This window comes from Nelumbo nucifera, chromosome 3, assembly GCF_055504915.1.
Source record: "Nelumbo nucifera cultivar China Antique chromosome 3, China Antique-T2T, whole genome shotgun sequence".
NCBI classification, from domain to species: Eukaryota; Viridiplantae; Streptophyta; class Magnoliopsida; order Proteales; family Nelumbonaceae; genus Nelumbo; species Nelumbo nucifera.
The window spans coordinates 45350210-45372095 of record NC_142651.1 but is presented as its reverse complement, the minus strand read 5'-3'; the positions used below and the strand labels follow the sequence as shown (position 1 = coordinate 45372095).

The 21886-nt window shown below is 33.9% G+C and overlaps 1 protein-coding gene across 2 annotated transcripts; it reads right to left on the bottom strand.

Moving 5' to 3' along the window:
• Window positions 1-12109: 12109 nt before the first annotated feature.
• On the bottom strand, window positions 12110-19893 carry LOC104611427 (choline-phosphate cytidylyltransferase 2-like). Of its 2 annotated transcripts, none has more exons than XM_010278455.3 (8): window positions 18984-19893; window positions 17044-17157; window positions 14842-14937; window positions 14616-14658; window positions 14362-14517; window positions 14094-14162; window positions 12603-12713; window positions 12110-12513 (listed from the first exon to the last, which is right to left on the bottom strand). In XM_010278455.3, exons 1-8 carry the CDS (start codon window positions 19238-19240, stop codon window positions 12430-12432), a joined length of 930 nt encoding a protein of 309 aa, XP_010276757.1. In that variant the 5' UTR covers window positions 19241-19893; the 3' UTR covers window positions 12110-12429. The 2 variants fall into 2 exon arrangements, with proteins under 2 accessions (XP_010276757.1, XP_010276756.1); XM_010278454.3 differs by having other exon boundaries at window positions 14082-14162; window positions 18984-19881.
• Between the last annotated feature and the right edge of the window lie 1993 nt (window positions 19894-21886).

Here is a 21886-nt window from a genome sequence, read left to right as displayed (position 1 = left end):
TGGTTCCACTTCGGGTTGGTTTTTAAAACCTTGCGACTTAATTTACTTATTTAGATCAATTAGCTTTTGTTTATTATATTTAATTAATTAACCTTGTATCCTTAATTTACTTAATTATCTTAATTAATGTAATTTTTATTTTACTTAACTAAGCAATTAATTTAATTTACTTAATTAAATTAGTGTAATTTTTTGTTTTACTTAATTAATTTAATTAAGTAAATTAAAAAATTTATGGTCATTTAATTGGATCCTAAAGTAATTTACTTTCAAACTTTAAAGTTGAAAGTGGTCATTTTCAAACTTTAGCAATGCCACAAAATGTTGTATAATAGATCTGTCAACGCCATTTCATATGTGGTCTGTTTTTGCATACAAATGGCCTTTTCATCAATATTTGGGGTCGAAAATGACCCTTTTTATTCTTTAGGTTCAAAATTGTTTTTTTTTTTTCTGCACAGTTTAGGGGTTGTTAGAGGCTTAGAGCAAAAAAATCCCTTAAATATATGTTTTAATGTTAGAGAATAAGATGAACTAAAAAATGACACTACAAATTACATTTTCTACATTCATAATGAAAAGGAGCCAAATTAAAAAAAAAATAAAGTATTTAGTTAAGAAAAAGTCTAAATATTTGACATCCCATTCATACTTTTATAGCATAAATGCATCAAATAAGTGAATAATGATTCAACATCATGTGTGTAGCATTTCATTTGGCCAATTTATTGTATGAAGCAATGATATGATGACACATCATCATCATCATCATTTTATTGATGTTTGTTTCCGTATCATCATCATCATCATCATCATCATCACTACAGCTATTATTATTTCACATGGCAATTTGAATTGATAATGATGATGATGATTATAATGATAATAGTAGTAGTGGATATAATAGTAGTAATTTTAATATTATTATTAAAACCCATGTAACAATGATATATAATTGAAGCATAGTGTATAGGTGGATTTACCACCAATTTGTTTAAATGTAGAAAACAAAATGATGACTTATTTAATTTAATCAATAGATCATTTGATCTATTTATTGGGTCACATGCTAGACATTAACCCTTAGATTTTTAATTTTTATGTTATTTCTACATTAGTATAAATAATTTTATTTACCATGTTTATTTTTTAATATGATGAATATATAATTTTAAAGATATCCCTATATAGCCCTACAATGATACCCAAAAATCTGTGGTTCAATCCAACATCAGATCCAATTATCTTGGGTTTAAATGATGCATTTATGTAATTGGATCAGATTTAGATTTGACTACATATAATCTAATTAAAATCCGAATTCATTTATATTATAATATTTATTAGTTTTAATATATATAAGTTTTATATAATTATATTTAAAATTATCAAAAAATATTTTTATATATTATATTATATATGAATATATAATAATAATAATAATAATAATAATAATAATAATAAATTTAGTATGTTATATTTAGATTAATCTATATATATATATACATATATATATATATATATATATATATAGAAAGACGGTCCACCTGCCTCTCCTTGCTCCATTACCCCCACCCTGCATTCTCCTTGACTCTCTCTCCTCTCCCCTTCCCACCACTCTCATTAAGCCATGTCACCATTTCCAACCCAACTACCTAAAAATATTCCTAGAATCTCTCTCCTAAGGTATCTCCTCTAAGCCATTAGGAACTTATCATGTTACCCCACTCCCCAATCAATTCTTAAAATCTCTCCCCCAATCTATATTAATTCTCCCTCATTTAAAACATTCATATTAATTAATAAATAGTTAAATATGATTAATATTTAACCCAACCAATATTCAATGAGTATCAAATAGTGTTATTACCAAAAGTTAATAAATACGGTTAGTAAATTATCAGAAAATAAATATTCTTATTAGTACGGTTAGTAAACTATCAAGAATCAATAAATATTGTTATTAATTAACTCATCATGACTTTTTAAAGTATTTTTGGTAAAAACTGCTATATTCATGTTAATTAACAGCATTTGATTGTAACTAAAAATTCTTTAACTAATTTCTATAAAATTGAAAATTATATTTAACAATTATCGAAAAGTATAAAACTTTAGTTATTGCTATTATTATAGTTAATAACTGAATGTAAATAGGGGATAAAATATTATAATGTTGGAAAATGAAATTATTAATTAATTTATATTGGAAAATAAAAGATAAGCTAGTGTAATTTTGTTAGGAAACTACCTAATAAAAATAAATATATAATAACAATTTAAAATAATTTTCAATAAATCTCCATAATTACACAAATGTAATATATTTTTCAAAAAATTTCATAAACTACATTTTCATAAAATAACATTTTGTAAATTAAAAGATGTAAAATTTTTGAAATTTTATTTAAAATCTATTAAATAATTATTGGAATATTTTGGAAATTTTAGGAAAATTTATTACATTTGATAGATTTTTGGAAAACTATTGAAAAATTATGCAATTTTCATTTTAAATTATTGAAAATTATTAAATATAAATGAGTATGGGAAAGGGCAATCTGTAATTTGAACCAATAATTACACAAATTATTATGATAAATTAGTATAATATTGGAAAAAAGAAATTATTGATTAGTTTATATTAGAAAATATAAGATAAATTAGTGTAATTCTATAAGTAAACCTCTTAAAAAGAAAATAAATTATTTAATAACAATTTTAAAAATAATTTTGAATAAATTTTCAAAATTACACAAATGTAATAAATTTTCCAAAAAAATAATAAAATTACATTGTTAAAAATTAAAGACAATTTAGTGTACTCTTAGAAATTTACCATGTGGCTGATACTCAATGTATCCTTTTGGTCATTTTTGTCATCAAATTGAATATTAGGTTGACGAGGAGTGGGTACCTTGCCTTGTACCCACTTGACACTAGGGACAGAGCCGAGAAAATTCGAGGATTCTCCATCATTGATGAGGATTGGGTCCCTTGCCTTATACTCGCTCGACACTATGGGTGAGGTGAAGAAATTCAAGGATTCCCCACCCTTAACGGGAATGGGTGCCTTGCCTTGTACCCACTTGACACTAGGGACGACGTGAGGATAGGGTAGAGTGTCTTGACTACGGGGTGGGGTGCCCTGCCTCGAACCTGTCCCATTGCCATTCTTATATAATTGTTAGCTATTAGTGAGATTAATAAAAATGTTAGCTTTTGTAATTATTTTTATTTATTTAAAGTCATTCAAAATTTTATTTAAAAATAATGAAAATAATAACGATTATTAAAATTACTACAAATGATTAATAAAATTAAATTTATTAAAAATATTTGTTCATATTAAATTAACAATAGCTATTTTTTGTAAATCAACATTAAATGAAAAATACAATTGTTAAAATTTTAAATATTAACAATAACTTTGAATACTTTTAGTTAATTAACAACAAATTTTGATTATTAATTTATCAATTAATTAATAGTAAATAAAATATTCAATCTTTCATATTTTCTCTATGGGTCCCCACTTAGTTTATTATATATAAAAGTTGAAAAGTAATTAACTTTTAAAATTTTTGTATTAAAAAATTAAAGTAGAGTCGGATTAAATCCAAACCCGATAAGATTCAAATTCTAATCCGAGTTCTTCAAATCTGGATCAGATTCGAATTTACATTTTTAATAATCGGATAAGATTCGGATTTTGTTGAATCCGATAAGAATCTGATCCATTTATAGTCTATCCCCCTAACTTTTCTACAAAATTTCTATAGTTGTTTTACAATCTATTGTATTTCTTTCTACTTCTTAAAATTTTACTATTTGATTGGGACTTCGTGGGCTGACTCTATTTAATATGAATGATTAATCGCCCACCACCCAGGTGGAAAACTATTTTTTACAGTCCACCAATCGCTGTTCGATGTTTCTAATCAGTATATTGGACGTACAAGCCTCTCCGCTTCCGTTCCTTCCAAAGTTCCCACATGATGATTGATGTGGGCCACTGTTGCCCAAGCATCTGTTTTACAACTAGCATAAGACATCCAACAGCAAACTCTTTGCCAAGCTGATTAGTTACCACTTTCCAACACAAACTTTCATGATATTGGTTAATTGCATGGTTTTCAAAACCGACCTGTAAACCGAACCGGTCAAGGGTCTGGTTATTGGGTCAAATGATTCGATCGTTCGAATGATTAATTGCCCGATTAATGGTTTATTGATTAAAATCAACGATTTTTAAGAAAAATGGAATCGGTCTCGATTTTCTTGGTCCGATTGTCCGGTCTAATCCGATTTTAGAAATCATGATTGATTAATTATAAATTGTTTTTTTTTTCAATATCATTCCTTTTCGATATTTGTGACATCACAAAGAAAGTATGCTGTAGGACTTTGAATAACCAAACTCCCCTAGAAATTTGATACCAGTATCATAGTCAAACCCATTCCAAAAGCTTGCATATAGGACATCACAAAGAAAAGGACATAATCATCTCATTGTTAGATCTGTATAGAACCGATTTGTTTACATCTCTACAAATCCAAAAGATTGAATTTGGAGATCAAGTTTGTTTCCAGTTCCATAAAAGAAAGATTTAAATATAGAGAACAATTCAAAAGCATTAGTACCTGGTTTTTGCTCCATCCTTTGCCCGATCCCCCTCCCCAAACACTTGATCATACTATTTTATTCTCCCTGAAATATCAAAGAACCAAATAGTCCAAATCTTAAGCTTTGAACTCTAATGATCTCATCAACACAACCCATCAAAGATTTCATTTCAACGATTCCGATTAACTAAGGCCTTCAAAGAGTAAAACTGCTCATCCACATCTCACTGATCACACCAAACCACCCTATCTTTAACCCCAAAAGTCATACTCACTCAACTTATCAAATTTCATAACAAAATTCATTCATTTAACCCTTAACCTATCCAAGATTCCATTCCAAATTGGTCGGAACACCTATACCCCAAATTCTCCTAATTTAAACACATTTGAGTTGATCAAACCTTATCAATTCATCTAGAACCCTCAAAAACCTACCTAGTTAAATTTTAGCTCAAAATTCCTCTATCTACCCATTTGTCAAGTGATGATTCTATTTCAGGTTTTCCTGTGGAATAGAATGTCCACACCTTAAATTCCCTTGATCTGAACAAATATGAGTTAATCAAACCCTGTCAATTCATCTTGGACCCTTAGAAACCTTGTCGAGTTAAATTTTAGCTCAAAACTCCTCCATCTTCCCATCCATAAATAAAGATACCATTCTAGGCTTTCTTGCAGCTGGAATGCTCATACCTCAAATTCCTATTGATCCGAGTATGTTCAGACCAATCAAAACTCACCAATTAATTAAGATCCTTATGAACCCGGCCCAATTAAATTTCAACTCAAAATTCCTCTATCTTCTTATCCATAAGAAGAAGATTTCATTTCAAACTTTCTCGTGGATCAGAATGTTCATACCTCAAATTTCCTTGACTCGAATAGATCTAAGTCAATCAAACCCCATCAATTCATCTAGGACCCTTAGAAATCCTACTTAGTTAAACTTTAAACCCAAATTCCCTAATCGACTTATCCACTAGACAAAGATTTCATTTCGAAACTTCATGTTAATTATAACGCTCATACCTTATATTTCAATTAATTATTCAAGCAGATTAAACCAATGAATCCCCACCAATTCACCTGGAAGGTTCAACAACCCAAGGCAATTAAATTTCAGCCTAAAATTCCTTCATTGACCCCTCCATCAGACAAAGATTCAATTCTAAGCCTTCTCATTGGTCAGAACATTTCTACCTCAGATTCTCCTAATTCGAGCATAACTGAACCAATCAAACCCCACTAATCCACCTAAAATCCTTAAAAACCCTATCCAGTTAAATTTCAGATCAAAATTCCCTCATCATCTCATCCAACAAACAAAAATTCAATTATAAGCCTTCTCATTGGTTGAAATGCTTATACCTCAAATTCTCTTAATCCAGACACACCTAAGACCTTCAAAATCCTATCCAATTAGATTTCAGCTCAAAACTCACTCATCTACCCTATCCATTAAACAAAGATTCTCTATTCCAAGCATTTTCATTGGTTAGAACGCTCATACCTCAAATTCTTCTAATTTATACACATTTAAACCAATCAAATCCCACCAATTCTTTTAATTGGTTAGAACGCTCATTCGTAAGAAAGCTCGTACATCAGGTTCTCCTAATCCAAACACATTTGAATAAATCAAGCCCTGCCAAACCACTTGGAACCCTTAGAAACCTTACTTAGCTAAATTTTGGCCAAAAAAATCCCCTTATTTGCCCTTTTCAAATCAAAGATTTCATTTTGAGCCTATTCCATTGGTCAGAATGTTTGTACCTCATATTCTCCTAATCCAAGCACGACTGAACCTGTCAATATTCTCAAAACCCTCAAAACCTTACCTAATTAAGTTCCAACCCAAAATTCCCTCATCAGCCCATCCATCATATAAAAAATTAATTTTGAACATTCTCATTGGTTGGAACACTCATACCTCATTTTTCCTTGATAAGACAGCACCAATCGGTCCATAACATTCAAAAACACCACCTTGTCAATTTTCAAAAAAAAAAAAAAAAAAAAAAACCTTGTTTACCGCTTTAACTAAAAAGGTTATGCTTTGGGCAATCTTATTGGTCCACTTACCTGGAACCTTCTTCTACTCTTAGGCTCTGTTTGGTTTGCAAAAAAAGGGGTGTGAAATCGGAACTGGAATGGACTATTCCGGTTCCAACTGTTTGGTTGGGCAGAATTGAAATCCCATTCCCATTCCTGCTGGAATGGCATTCCCCCATTAGGGAATGGCATTTCCCCATTAAGGAATGGCCATTCCCTGCCCTTCCCTTAAAAATGAAATCTCATTCTTACTGATTCGGATTTCTATTCTCATTACTTTCTGAATCAAACAGACTAGGAATAGACCATTCCAATTCCGATTCCAACTGAGAACCAAACGGACCCATAAATCTCATCTCCACTGCCCTAAAAATACCATTAAAATCATAACGCATCAATTGGCATCCCGGTTTTCTACCAACCCATGGAATTACAAAAGTACCCCCCCAAAAAAAAACCCTTAACCATACCCATTTAGATCCAAAAGGTTTTTCATTCGGAGGTTTCCTTCTTAAACACCCGGAGAACGGCGGCCATCCATCATCCAACCATCTCTCTCTCCTCGTACCCGAGTGTCAATGGCAATCACTATTTCTATCCATCTTCTCATCGTCATCCACCATTTTGGACGGATAAAAGTGTAAAACTACAATTCATAACCAACTTCACGCCGCGTGAGGAGCAGAAGGGCCAACCATCATTGCCTATTTTATGTCTGACTGAAGGCCAGGCGTAGTTTAGTAGTAGTCGACAACAATGATCGTATTTGCCAATCTCTTCAATTTCTCTGCTGAATGATCTGATACCTCCATTTGCCCATCATACACTGCCAAACCTCTACCTAGCACCCTAATTCTGTTAATCTATGGCATCAATGCTTATTATTTCTCTTTGTTAGAGTTAACTAATTGTGTTAAGTCTTAATGCTATATTTGGTTTGAAGGAAAAGGTAGGAAAAGGAAAAACCTTGTATAGGTTTTCCTACCTTTTCCTTCAAACCAAACATAAGCTAATTGATTCTAGCTCCTTGGACGACATCAAATAAGAATGTAAAGGCTAATTAATGTGTGTAATACATTTCTTCTCTTTTCAAAAAAAAAAGTCCGACCCATTTGTATCCATCAATTTATTAACTGATATAGTTATAATACCAACTAATACCCGACCTGTTTGTATCATCAATTTATTAAGTTAACTGTTGTAGTTATAAATTTATAATACCAACTAACCTGATATTTTTACATGGCAAACCATGGGTTGACTTTTGCAATAAAGATGCAGAGGGAATTAGGTATTTTGTCTGTCAATAATAAATTATCTTTTTTCTTTTATGCTTCTTTTTCATGGCGTTAAAGAAGATAATATTAATGTTTACCAGGCGGGGTGCAAAATTGAGCGGATTGGGTCAGATTGGAGGTCAATCTAGGCCACAAACTTCGAGCTTGAGCATGCCTCAACTCGAGGTCAAGTTCCAGCTTACCAACCTAGCTCCAAGCTGAGCTTAATTTAACACAAACTTGGGTTGGCATCGGGCTTGGGTTGGGTTGAATCAGGCTTGAGCATGGCAATTGGGTTTGAAAGATTTTATGTTGTATAATATAAAGATTTTATGATTATTATAGCAGGTCCCCGTGAGATGTCGAAATTGGACTTAAAACTTATTGTTCCATGGAGTTATACAACATGGGATAGGGATGGCAATTTTCTCCATCTCCACCAAGTACCCGACCTCCCGATCAAGCGGGTATGGGATGGAGATTGCCTTAGCGGCAATAGGGTGGGGATGGAATTAATAGGAATACTTAATTGGGGATGGGGAGTGAAGTCCACACCCCACCCAACCCTGATTATATATTAAATATATATATATATATATATATATATATATATTATTAAATATATAACATTATTTATATTATATATATATATATCAAAATATATTTAAAATATTATTTTTATTTTTATTTTTCATTTATTTTAAATAAATACCTTTCTAAAAGCAAACTTTTAATTAAAAAAATTCGAGGATTCAGGTCCCCAATGGGGAAGCCCTCTCTATCGAGGACCGGGGATGTAGGCTAAAATTTTTGATAGGGATTAATTTAAAACTCGAGGTTGGGATGGGCAGTATGATCCCCACCCCAAACCCGCCCATTGCCATTCCTACCCTAGGGGTCATCTCCTAAACCTATAAACAACCCCCAAACCCATAAATATAGTTCCATTAATTATGGTAATTATAAATGTAGTATCCAATACTTATGGAAATTATTAAAAATTTCCAATTATTTATTTGAAAATTGGAAGTTTTATAATTTAAGTTTCACTAAATTAACAAAATCACTAATTATTGCTAAAAAATTATAGTAAATATAAAAATTACTGAAAATATAAAAATAAATTTATATATATTGAAATTAATTTTTCACTAAAAAATTACTGAAAATTTTTAATTATTGTTTGGTAATATCATTAAATATTAATAAATTGGCCAAAATTACTGAAAGTATCTACAGATATTTTTAAATTACTAAATTTGTACTTATTATTATTTTAATTAATTTTTAATTATTAGTAATTATTGATTTTAATAATTAATTTTTAAAAAAATCTGAAATTAAATTACCAAAAGCAGTAATTTTCAGCAAGTAGTTCTTAGTAATTAAAATTTTCAATTTACCAAAATTATGAGAAGTTATAGTTTAGGTGTTGATATTTACTAAATAATATTCAATAATATTAGTATTTATTGAAAATATAAAAAATATTTCACAAATTAATTTAACTACCCAAATTAATTTACCCACGTTTTTGGTTTTTAGATGGTTTATAATATAGATTAAGAGGTGTCTAATGAGGAATTTTAGATGGGAAAGATTGTTTTGGAGAGATTTTAGGAGGGGGTTAAGCTTATTGGTAACATGAGAGAGAGAGATATGAGTGGAACTCTAGTGAAGAAGAGAGGGTTGCCACTAGGGGTGGCTATGAGCCGAGATCTTCACGAGCTATTCGATCTCGGCTCAGCTCGGTTTCAACAGAGCTTCGAGTCGAGCTTGAGCCTCTCGAATAGCTACATAATAATAATAATAATAAGTATAAAATTATAGAAAATAATATATACAATAAGAATATTATATATATAATATTTTTATTTTATATATAATAATAATAACTAATTATTATAATTCTTATTTTTTAATTATCAAATAAAAATATTTTTTTATATATAATTTAAAACATTTTTCTCAAGTTGAGCTTGAGCCAAGACGAGCTCGAGCTTATGGGCTTTTGACTTGAGCCAAGCTCGAGCTCAAGGTTCTAGCTCAAACCGAGCTCAAGCTCGAGCTCAATCCTTGTACTGCCTTAGTGAGCCGAGCTCGAATAGTTAGCTATTTGGCTTGGCTTAGCTCGAATCCACCCCTAGCAGCCAGGTGGCTACATGGAAGGGCTAGGAAGGGGTAAGGCATATTATTATATGTTTTACTTAACAAAAACAACAATTTCTTAAAAACATTTTATTTCTAATAAGAAAACAGGAGCTATAGAAGACGATGGCAACAGGTGGCCACTAGCCATAGGGGAGTAGCACTGTCCCCCAAAATCCGAAAAAAAAAACAAAGAGAGAAAGGGGCAAAGGAATAAAAGAAATGTCCACAACTATGCCGTTGAAAGCTTCCTTAGTGAGCCAATCCACCACCGCCTGGTTAGCTTCGCAAAACACATGAGAATACAGAGGGGGTATTCATTTTTCGGATTTTGAGAGGGAGGAAAGTTGGTCAGTGGGATCTGGGTTCCCATTGACCAAGAATCCCATGTTCTTTTTTCAAATTTATGTGGGACCAGGGTGAGTTTATTTTCTCCTAGGTGGATAAATAACTTTCCCACCTAGGGGGAAAGTTGCCAACACTTGAATGGGACAAAAATACCCTTTTTAATAATGGATTTTTGTAGCTAAAATGGTCATTGCCTTATTTACATGAGAAATAAAAGAATATGGGTAAATGCACTTACCCGGATAAGTGTTTCCTAAGAAAAACTTACCTAAGTAACTGCATTTAACCGGGTAAATAACTTACCGAAAAGCAAACGAGGCCTGAATGTCAAGATCAACAGTTTCAAAGTTCAAACATAAACACTCATCAATCACAGATTTCATCTTTTTAGGAAGTCCATCACTTAAAAAAGAGGAACAAAAACAATTTCAAGTTAGGAGGGCACTTAGGCTTCCAAACACCACTTGGACGCCCAATTGAAATAGCCCAAATTAAAGAGGCATTCATTTAGGTAAGCCGTCTCAACGGTAAAATCACCTTTAGAAGTATGGGCTAGTGAATCCCCGCTATTGGAGTTTATGGACCTTCTGGCTACAGAGGATCTGCGCACAGTTCTGGATGTTGTAGAGTTGTAGTGCAAAGCGAAAGTATGGACAACGGTATTTTCTAAGAGTCCGGATCTCCTGCCCACACAAACTCTGCCCACATTTATCTCAGTCACACATGGAGAACATCTCATCCTTTGCATAGTATTATGCAGGGGGAGATGTTCTGAATTCACGGGGATAATGTGTTGTGGGTAGACATGAGCAGGATTCTCGTGGGCAGGAGATCCGGACTTATTTTCTAGGGACTCCCTTGTCACAATTTGCCATTTCGCCATGCCATCAAGTACCTTCACACCGTACTTGCATCACGCCGTCAAAGTGTCATCTAGTGTGTCTTGGGTGGGGCAACATGTGTATTTTGTATGGAAGAATACTAATGGCATTATTATAAATACTAATATGATTTTTCAATATTTTGATGTATTTTTATATCAAAGCACCAAAGGTTTAAGTTACTCTTTGAGGAGAGGTAAATAGTTGAGTGGTACCAATACCGTGTAAAAGTTAAACACGAGATTCCTTCAACACAAACTTGTAAGGTTATGCTTGTCATCCTTTAATGCAATACAAAGCATCTTTTGACTAATTTGTATATCATCTTATTGTCTTTTCTTGTATTGTTGCTTGTCGTTTAGGCTATTCAATGCATTCGGTGCTACACGGGGCCCAATGAATAAGATAGGAAGAGGGGTAAATCTTTCCTTATGGGGGAGCTGAGAAGTATTTTAAGCCCCCTTGGAAGCAGATCTGGGGGCTATATTAAGAGCGCTAATTTAGCTGCTGAGCAGGGTTGGGATAATTTTATTGTGATTTCGGATTCAGAATTTGCTAATTTTAGCTGCTGTTCAGGAAAGCATGAGAATGTCTTTTGGTCGTGTCAAGACAAATTGGATGATTAATTTGAACTAGTCTAAATCATTTGCTTATGTTATCTATTTACCGATATGTGTCGTAAGATACATACTGATACATTGCCATATTTCGAACCTTGCATTTAGCCATACAAGATACAAGTACACAAATTCAAAGCATGAAATAACCATCAAAGGGAATAAAGCACAGAAGCGCCCTTGATTAATCATGAAATAAATGGAAGGATATGGTATTTAATCAATAAAAATAAGAGCTAAAAAATGAGGCTTTTAATGGATGAAGACACTGGTACAATTCTCAATCTGCTTTGTGCAGTGGCACACATAGATTGCACTTTTACTATTTTCATCATATGTTGCACCACCAACTTTACAAGCACATATAACAGCATAATAATAAAGGGAAGAAATCATACTAACAATGATTCCTGCATCTCAATTGTTTTACTTTATCCTACATTTTAGACATAGGACTTGAAACCATTCATCTCAAGACTACTCATCCAGGAGTAGATTTTCCGTGGCTTTGGACTGCTGCCTCTTCAGGCCTTCTTGGATGCGATCTTTGATGGCTGTTTCCTGTTTAAAAAGATAAGAAGATAGAATGAGGTAATAGGTAATGGCTAGAAGTTTAGAAGAAGATAATAGCTCCCTATTCTCTAACTTACCATTATGTGGCAACCTTCCTCAAACTTCTCAAGGAAACCTGCAACCCAGCGATCTGCATTCTCAACCCACTCCCCATGATGCATACCAGCCGTCTTTGCCACAGTATGCAACTGAAACCAACACACACCTTAAGGCCATCAGAAAACTGTCATTCCCAACAAAATATTACTTGGAAATCAAGTAATGAAGACAGATAAAATTAGATTTGTTGTTTACTTGAAACAGTGCAAACGCTGAGACAGGAATACTTAAATGTGCATTTACATGATTAGTTCATGGGTGAAACTCCATGAAATAATATGTTCCGAATTATTGCCTTTGAAAATCGAAACATCAAAATTTAGAACCACCCAATTTCTGTCATGGAACACATGGAGCTTTTTACTCCCCCAACATGTTTCAACATGTAAAATTTCTTGGTTGTTTAACTAACTTCTCCAAAGGAGTCAACTAGCAAACAATGCAGATTTTGCACACTATATGATTATGCAGTGGAAAGATCTTCTAGTCTAAATAATTAGGTATCTTCCATATAGCTATATTGTTAAGGGTCCAAAAAGACCATAAATGTTCCTCTTATTGCCCTCCATTCACAAGGCAAGTTTTAGCTTAAATGACCAACATAAGCCTTCTGTAAGGCCATTCTTTAATTATATATTAAAACTTGAGACTGTTCACATCTATCAGAAAAATTCCAATACATGGTGGGATATATGGCTGAGATGGGACTTATGGGGTTGAAAAATGTTGATCAATCCAGAGGCCACTAATATATGGGATTTGAATTACTGTCAAGCACCATATATGTCTACATAAATATACAAAATTTAAAAGTCATAAACAGCCCATGGCAATGTAAAGTATTAGTGAATATGCAACAAGTTTACTGTAAAATAGAAATGATAAAACAGTATAGTCACCCGGGTAAAATGACTAAATTATAAACATGGAACAATCTAATATGGAATATAATGGCCATGTGCTGTTGTATGTCATAAGTTTACACAATGTGGCACCTATATCAAGTGAACAACATGAACAAGGTTGAGCCAAAATTGGATTCAGGTAGGACAAATATATTAATTTGTACACTAACACATCTATGAAACAATACAGTGATGTGATTCCACATTGGCCTAATCTATTTGGTCAGAGAATCACCAAATTAGTTTTCAGAACTTAAGAGAATAGAAAAAGAAACAAAAATAGAAGGAAAAGAAATCCAGCATAGAATCTAATGTAACTATCCTAAGCACATTTAAGAAGTCTCATACAGATTTAAGATAGCAAATCCTATTATCCATTTTGGGATAATGTTTAACATTTTACAGAATCCTACTTATCAGTAACAATTTCTAAACAAAGAGAACCTTACTGATAAAGAGAGAATACTTTTCAGAACTTTAAAACAATAGATAATAGCAAATCCTAATATGCATCTGATTGAGAAGCTACATTTTGGATCAGGAAGTACAAACCTTCTGTCCCACCTTCTCTTGTTGTTCCTTTACTTTCTCTCGCAATTTGGTTATTCCCATATTCACTCTCAATTGTTTCTCCTACCACCAAAAAAAAAAAAAAGATAAGGATCCATGCTTTCATTAAGAACATAAGCCTAACAGAGAAAGTGGAGTAAAAAAATTTATGTATGCATGGTAATGTAAACAATAACAGAAATTCGTATGCATGTAATCGAATCAAGGTATCCTTTATTACATGGTAATATAAACAATTAAAAATTATGTTATCTGATTGCACCTTCACATAGCTCACACCAAGGTCTTCCCTTGAATAACCACGGGCTAAGTTTCGCATTATGTACTGATTGTAATCTTTAAGAATCCTCATTATAATATCTGATGTTGATACCCCTTCTGTGCGCTGTGTCTCCTTGAATTTCCCAACTGCTTTAACCTACATTAAATGTACACTAATAAGAGTTAATCTGCATATTTGAGCAAACAACAAATTATGCTAACAATTATCAGGAAGGAACAAGGGAAACAACTAACAAATTGATAGACATCATTGCTAGCTCCACTTGCATCTGCATATCTAAACAGAATCAATTTAAAATGAAGAATCAGGTCTCTATAATAAGTTATCCAGAACTGCAGCCAAAGAACCGTCCATTTTATTATTAATGTCAACAACTAAGGCTTAAGAGTCTTCATGGCCAATAAAATTTAAAATATACTACTTAAAAATTGAAAAAAGAAATTAGCTGATTAAACTTACGGAAGAGAGTCATGGGCCACATAGTCTATCTTGTGTTTATCAAGGAACTCCTCTGTGATGACCCATGGAGCATCAGGAATAACTTCATCGACCCACCTATAACAATATAGACTGAACTGTCACCAACAATCCCAACGGGAAAAATCAAGAAACTACTCATACCCATTCTTGTTTAAAGAAGGTGAGATTAGGAGCAGGGAATTGCTATCTGGAAAAAGATGGTAACTGAAAAACTGCCGTATATACATGTTTTCATTATAAGCATTTATTATAAATTATTAAAAGGAACTAACTTCATGTTTTATATGTTTTCATTTATTTGGTGATTCTATTAACTATTTATTGAGCCCTGTGGTAAAAACAAAATGCATAGTTAGAAAACTTGAAGGAAAGGAATTTTGTACAATCATGATAGTCTGTGATAGCAAAATGGGAGTGGAAACAGCTGAGGGAATCAATATCTTAGGTAAGATTCTTGTAACCAATCAATGTTTTCTTTCAACGAATAAAAGACCTCCATGCTAACAAGGTTTGTAATAGAAATTGAAGCATAGATCAGAGCTGGGTTTGCATCCATGCTATTTGTTTGTGGAGAAGTGATTGAGATGGAATAGTATTTGATTCAATTCACCAAATTCTTATACCAATTCATCTTTCTTTTTTTATATATTTCTTTCTTTCTTATTTGATTCACTTTAGCAAATCCTCATATCAACTCTTCTTTTTTGATCAGTATCCTGATCCCAACCATTTGGGTTTGCTTCTTTTTTTTTTTTTTTTAAATTCGTAGCTATAACTTTTATCATCACCATCATCTAAACCTTATCCCAATAAAGTATAACCTTTATTAAGAAGGAATGCCAAGCATTCCCCAAATGAAGCTGATGCCTATCTCCTCTGCTAATTTTGTTTCCTATTACAAAATACCCCAATACAGTTGTTCCCCTTTCACTCTTTCTCTAGCCATCAGGAATTGGCATCAGCCATCACGCTTGTTGATCTATAGGTCCATAGAAACCTTGCATTCAGTTCTGAAGCTAGGGCTCTCAGCTTTACAAGTGATGTCAATACTGCCGAGGTCCTTGTTTGTTGTGTGGCATCCATTTTATAACTATCTTCCTCTTCTACAACAAATTTCCTCATATTTAGATTTCTTGCAAATCTCAAGCCTTGTAATGCCCCTATCAGTTTGGATCACTCAAGTGTTTTCTTACTACTCCAACCTAAGAATGTTGTGGCCTTACCTTGCTCTTGCTCTTTTAAAACCCTCAATTTATACCAGATCACTCATTAATGCAGGTGTTGTTCTTCTATATACATGATGGAACCATCTCAATTGACTTGACCTAATCATTACTGGCCCTACCAAAATAATCTCATGAAAGGCATAGATTCTTAATTTCTGTCCTCCCAAGTGTTTCCCTTCATTCAACTCAGCCTCATTTGAGTTCACATCAACTCAAATAAACAAAACATTGCCCATGAATACCTAAGATTGGCCACAAGAATCCCATGTTCTTTTCTACTGATGGACATATATTCTGCTATATTATGAGTTGTCAGGTCTTCTCTCACTACTTCAACAACACCCTTCTTGGCCTTCTCCTAGCTCTCTTAGAATTAACTACTTGCAGGAAACTACTTCTCTAATATGTCTTCTACGCATATAACAGATAAAAAGAAATACTGAAAGGCCTAAACTTGATGTCACATAATAGGATTTGAATCCCACAACTGGCATCACCACTTCCATTTTTTAGCACAAAAATATTTTTGAGAAGGAAGCATGTACAAGTTTATAGCAATATGCAGTTTAATTGTCTCAATATGGCTCTACAATGTCCTATATTAATACTTTCCTTTGCTAGGATAGATTAAATCCATGACATTTCTTCATCTTATGCTATGGAGTAGTGTTCCAAGGGAGAATAAAAGCATGAAAAATCAAGATAAACTAAATAATATCATGAATGGAATATGGATGCCTGTCAAGTGATCATGTAAGGGAATAAATCAAGGAAATTGGACCAGAATAGATTGCAAGATGAAACTACAAAAAAGACTGTCCAAACATGTGGCATATCTTCACCAAAATGACCTCAAAATCCTTATTCCATAGAATATTTAAGATATCGTCAGAACTAGTAAGTTTCTTATACTTTCTGGAGGGAATTAAGATCACTAAGTTTAATTGACAAGGACCTGCAGTGACGAAGGGACTCATATCGTTCAGCTTCAGTCATAACAGTTTTCCCCTTGTACTTGTGTGTAACCTCATCGTTGCAGCAACCAACAAGCAGATATGTGTTTGGGAACCTGAAAAAAATGTGTAGATGAAGAAACTCAGAACAACATAGGTATTTCTAGCATCATTATAATTTACCTGAGTTGACAAATAACCAGAAAGAATAAATAAGAAAGACAGAAAAAAAGAAAAACAGGAACTGAGGCTTAGATGCATACAGCCTTGCTAAGGATATTCCCAAGCAGGAAATATAATGACCATGATCCAGAAACTAAAGAAATTCCTATCCATCACAAAAGAGTAATAAAATTCCAGGCCACAGTAATGAGCACTGTGCCTTGCCCTACACAGTGTGGTAGATGTTTCTATGTATTTCCATTTTAAAAGTTTTTTGACATATATAGTCCAAAGCAAAATCTGTATTTTCATGGCATTAGAAACTCTTGCTACTGAAATCAAAAGACCTTTGATAGCATTCATGCAATCCATTACCTGTAATGTTGTACTTGTATCAACCATTATAATCCAGTTCTCTATAGAAATAAACAGTTAACTCGAGGAAAATGAAGTAGGACACTTCTTGTTGCCCACCATCACAGTTCTTCAAGAAGAAACCTAAAAGCTACACTGCCAAAAGTACCTAATTAGTAAAATAGAAACTGTCAAACAATCCAAAGGTCAAGACGAACTGTTCTAGGGGCAGCTGCATCCTAACTCCTATGACTTCTAAACCTTGTCACATCTCCAAGGGAGCCCACTGTATTGAATCATCCTTATATCCACATTAAAGGCCTCGTAACTACAAGCCATGAAGATTGTGGTTGCTTTTGTATCAGCAGGAAAGAAAAAGGAAAAAGAAACAGAGGATTTAAAGTTCTGATAACAACTAAATAGCAAGCAGGTGTTGCAATGTCTAATAGGATTCTCTGATTAAAGAACTTGGTGATGCATCACCAATAAAGAGGGAAAAGAAAAATGGGTAGCACCATCTATCTACCTTGCTAATTGAATATAAGTAAACTATTTTATAATAGGAAAAGCAGTTGAATCTTAATAGCTTGCCATTGTTGTGAGACTTTAGCCAAGCCTTGGCTTAAAGATGTTTATTCTTATTTGTTCAATTAGAAAATAGTCGCTGTAAAGTAGACCCAAAATACGTTTTCAGGATTGTACCAGAAGAATAAGTTCATCAAGGAGCAATTAGACCCAAAAGAGATGACAGAAGAGTTAAAAAAAAAAAAAACATTTCACGGTGAAAACACAATTTTTTTTCGTAAGAAGTTGAAGTTAAATAACACAGTCCCATTCTTACACATGAATCCTTTTCAACACATATCAAGTATCATCCTTATTCACACTAATGCTCCTACTTCCAAGTTTCAACCACCGGCAGCGGCAGTTGGCAATAACTCAAAACAAAAGAATTTGTTTTTTTGGTAGAAAAAGAAACAACAACAAAAAAATGTCGGAACCTTATAGGTTTAGCTTTAATAAAATAATATAATCTATTTAAATATCCCGCTCGCAAATTAGATACAATTCCATAATTAATTCTATTTACAATAATTATATATTTATGGATATTCTTGGAATTGCAACAGCAAACCAACGTGTGCTTAACGAAGTCAAAATCTCAGAAGAACATATTACTTGTCCTAGAATGAGTGAATCATCTAATCGAGTTGACATTATCAATAAACCAGTAAAATTACAAATAATTTGGTAATGAGATTACTATTAAACAGAATTCGTTACAAAACAAAGAATTATGGATGAATTCGGATCATTTCAATATCAGATACTCTGCATTGAAAGAACCATTTCAAGGTTCTTGATGTCTAAACCAATCCAACAGTTATTACTACAGAGAACTAGAAACGACGTCGGAGAAGCTTACAGTTTCTTCGCCTGCTCGAGCGATCGAGCATGGCCAAAATGGAAGAGATCATAGATGCCATCTGCGTAAACCCGAACAGGTTTGTCCTTAGCCTCGCTATCTGGTTCTGTATCAGCAACTGGCGACGGAGATGAATGCGGCTCGAACTCAACCGAAGAAGACGAACAATTCTCAGTAGCCACCGAGTCTCCGGCGTCGTCTGCCGCCAAATCGTCGTCTTTGGGCAAGCCCTGCCGCTTCCGAGGCAGGCGCGTCATGGACCGACACCGTCCGATCTGTGCTTTGGTCCCTGAAATCCGCAGAATGCCTGGTTTTGTTTCTTTTGTCTGAGAGAGAAGATAGGAGTTTTGGATGGAAGATCCCAGATAGAGGGGGACAGAGAGAAGTTTTTCGGAGGGAGAGAAGGAGAGGGAGTGTTTTGTGGCGGAATGCAGAGGAGGAGACGAGAATGTGAAAACCGTTCTTCCCGCTTCGAGTTGGAGGTCGGAGAGAGAGAGAGAGAGCGAGCGAAGCGTGAGCGAGGTGGTCAGATGGGGCCGTGGGGTTGTATGATCCTTTCGTTAATTATGCTATATTTGAACATCCATGTAATTACCAAAATAACCTCGGTTAACATAAGTTGACTAATTTGTCCTTGTTCTACAGAATTGGGATCTGCTCCAAATACAGGCCTCACACCGCATCTAACCGTGTATTGTTAACATCTCGGATGAATTCGGATCGATAACATGGCAGTCACTTGGAGAACATTTCATCCTTTATGCAGGATAGATATTTCCAATTCACGGGAGTAGTTGTTGGTAGAGGTAAGCAAGAGATCCGGAGTCATGAGGTATGCTCTGTGAGAAGCATATTCGGCCTCTGTTCTATATTCTTTGGCTCAGTTCAAGGGTTGATCATGGGCCAGATCTGTGTTTAGTTTACTCCTCACACGGACCTCACAGTTACATTACATGGGGAACATCTCTCAAACATAATAGGGCAAATTTCTTAAAGAACCTTCATTCAGGAAATTAGGAAATTGACTAACAAAAAAGTAGGACAAACATTGCAAATCTATAAATATTCAAAATCTCAAAAACCTACACTATACATCTATATCCATCCGTGAATTGACATCAATTTCAAACTGGCATCTACCCCAAATGTACTTTAAACCTACAAATTCTGACCCTGGACTAAACTATTATTCTCCCTAAAAACCATCTAAGAACTTCCGACATTGACGCCCTTGCGATATCCACATTAGAGTCATAGTCCAGAGGCCATCTTGTGAACACATTCTAGGAAATGAAGAAGGTTGGTTTCTTCGATGCTATATTTTATATGAAATGGTGGTTACGCTTGCCTCTAATGTGAAACTTGTGTCGTCTTGTTTTGAACCTCTGTATTTTTTTGGACGGATAAAACCAGATATAGAGAGAGATAGGAGTAAGATTATGATCTTTGGCAATTTTTTTTCACTTTTTCTCACGGTTTTCTATAATTTATTACTAATGGTCCTCTTTGATCTTTGGCAAATGGCATTTCTCTTTTCATATAGGCTACAACTCTTTTCCGATAAACATTCCGGGAACTGCTTGTCATGGTAAGTTAAGTATTGCTCTATAAAACTCTTCTCGGTATGATGTCAGGCTGATTGGCTGTTTCATAGGTGAGATCTTGAGCAAGATAATCTGTAAGACGAAGAATAAGAAGTTAGTGGCGAAGGATCTCTTGGGTTGTCTCATGAACTCCCAAGACGTACGAAAAGGGTGTTGGATTTTAATCTCATAAGAGATTAAATCCAATGGGTTTGATTGGTCAATTACATGAGAAATTGCACCTGCAAACTTGATTGAAAAATTAGCTTTTTTCTTACAAAACCCAATTTTGAATTTGTCTCACATTGGAAGATTATAAACTTTGTTTTGAGTATTTTAATAGGAGCTGATTTACATTCCTTAGAAATAGTAGAGGAGAGTATAGGGGTTTGATATCATGCAACACGAACCCAACAGCAGACGGTGTCTTTAGATGCGCCTTAGAGCTTCTCCTGTTCTAAATGGTTAGATATGCAGAGTCAGAGGAAGGATTGAAAGATGCTACCATTGTAATTCTAGCAATGCTTTCAACAAATGAAGGTCTTTGACTTGGACAGGGTCTATTTGATGGGGTCAACGATGAAAAAAGAAGTAATAATTTTTTTATTAATTGAGTTTTATTTTGAAAAATTGAGAAATTATGGAGGACAAAATTGAATATTTCATTTTTTTGTTAGTATTTAATGACGACTTCAGAGAATTTGGAGGTACTTTAAGACAATATATAAATAATAAGAACAGAGTTAGTTAATTTTTGCCCTTAAAAATATATAAAAAGCAAATCTAGACTCTAGCGTCCTATTATTTGAGCCTACAAACTTAACATTAGAAGTGTCAATAGGGCGTAGTCCTTGAGAGAAGCGACAGAGCATGCCCCCATCGCTTCAACCAAAAGGAAACTCCGCCATTTAGAAGATTGCTTGGGGTGACCGCCAAGGGTCACACCCCCCTTCTCTCTCTGATTTCAGAGGTTTTACTCTCGAGATCTCTCAAGGTTGTTTTTTCCCCTCTTTGTTTTTCCCTCCTTGTGCTTTCTCCCCCCTCTCTCTCCTGCGATCTATGCTTCCCGTCGTCTATGCTTTTCCCCTCTTTTTGTGTTTTTTCCCTTCTCTCTCTTGAGATCTCTGTTTCTCTTGAGATTTCTCTAGATCTCTCGAGTATCACCCACTTCTTTCTCTGTTTCTCCCATCTTCTTTGTGTTTCTTTGTTTGCTTTCTTTCTGTGGGCTTTCTAATGTCCTAGATGACTGAGCTAATGCTAGATGGTTGAGTTCATTCTCTGATGTCCTAGATGCCGAAGATAGTGCTTGCTAGCTAATTT

Excerpts from the sequence above, each read along its gene's own strand:
- LOC104611427 (XM_010278454.3), bottom strand. The coding sequence starts at position 19,240 with ATGACGCGCCTGCCTCGGAAGCGGCAGGGCTTGCCCAAAGACGACGAT. Across the intron at positions 14,938-17,043 it reads GAGTCCCTTCGTCACTGCAG|GTGGGTCGATGAAGTTATTC; the intron begins GTCCTTGTCAAT and ends ATATTGTTATAG. Across the intron at positions 12,514-12,602 it reads AGGAAGGTTGCCACATAATG|GAAACAGCCATCAAAGATCG; the intron begins GTAAGTTAGAGA and ends CTTTTTAAACAG.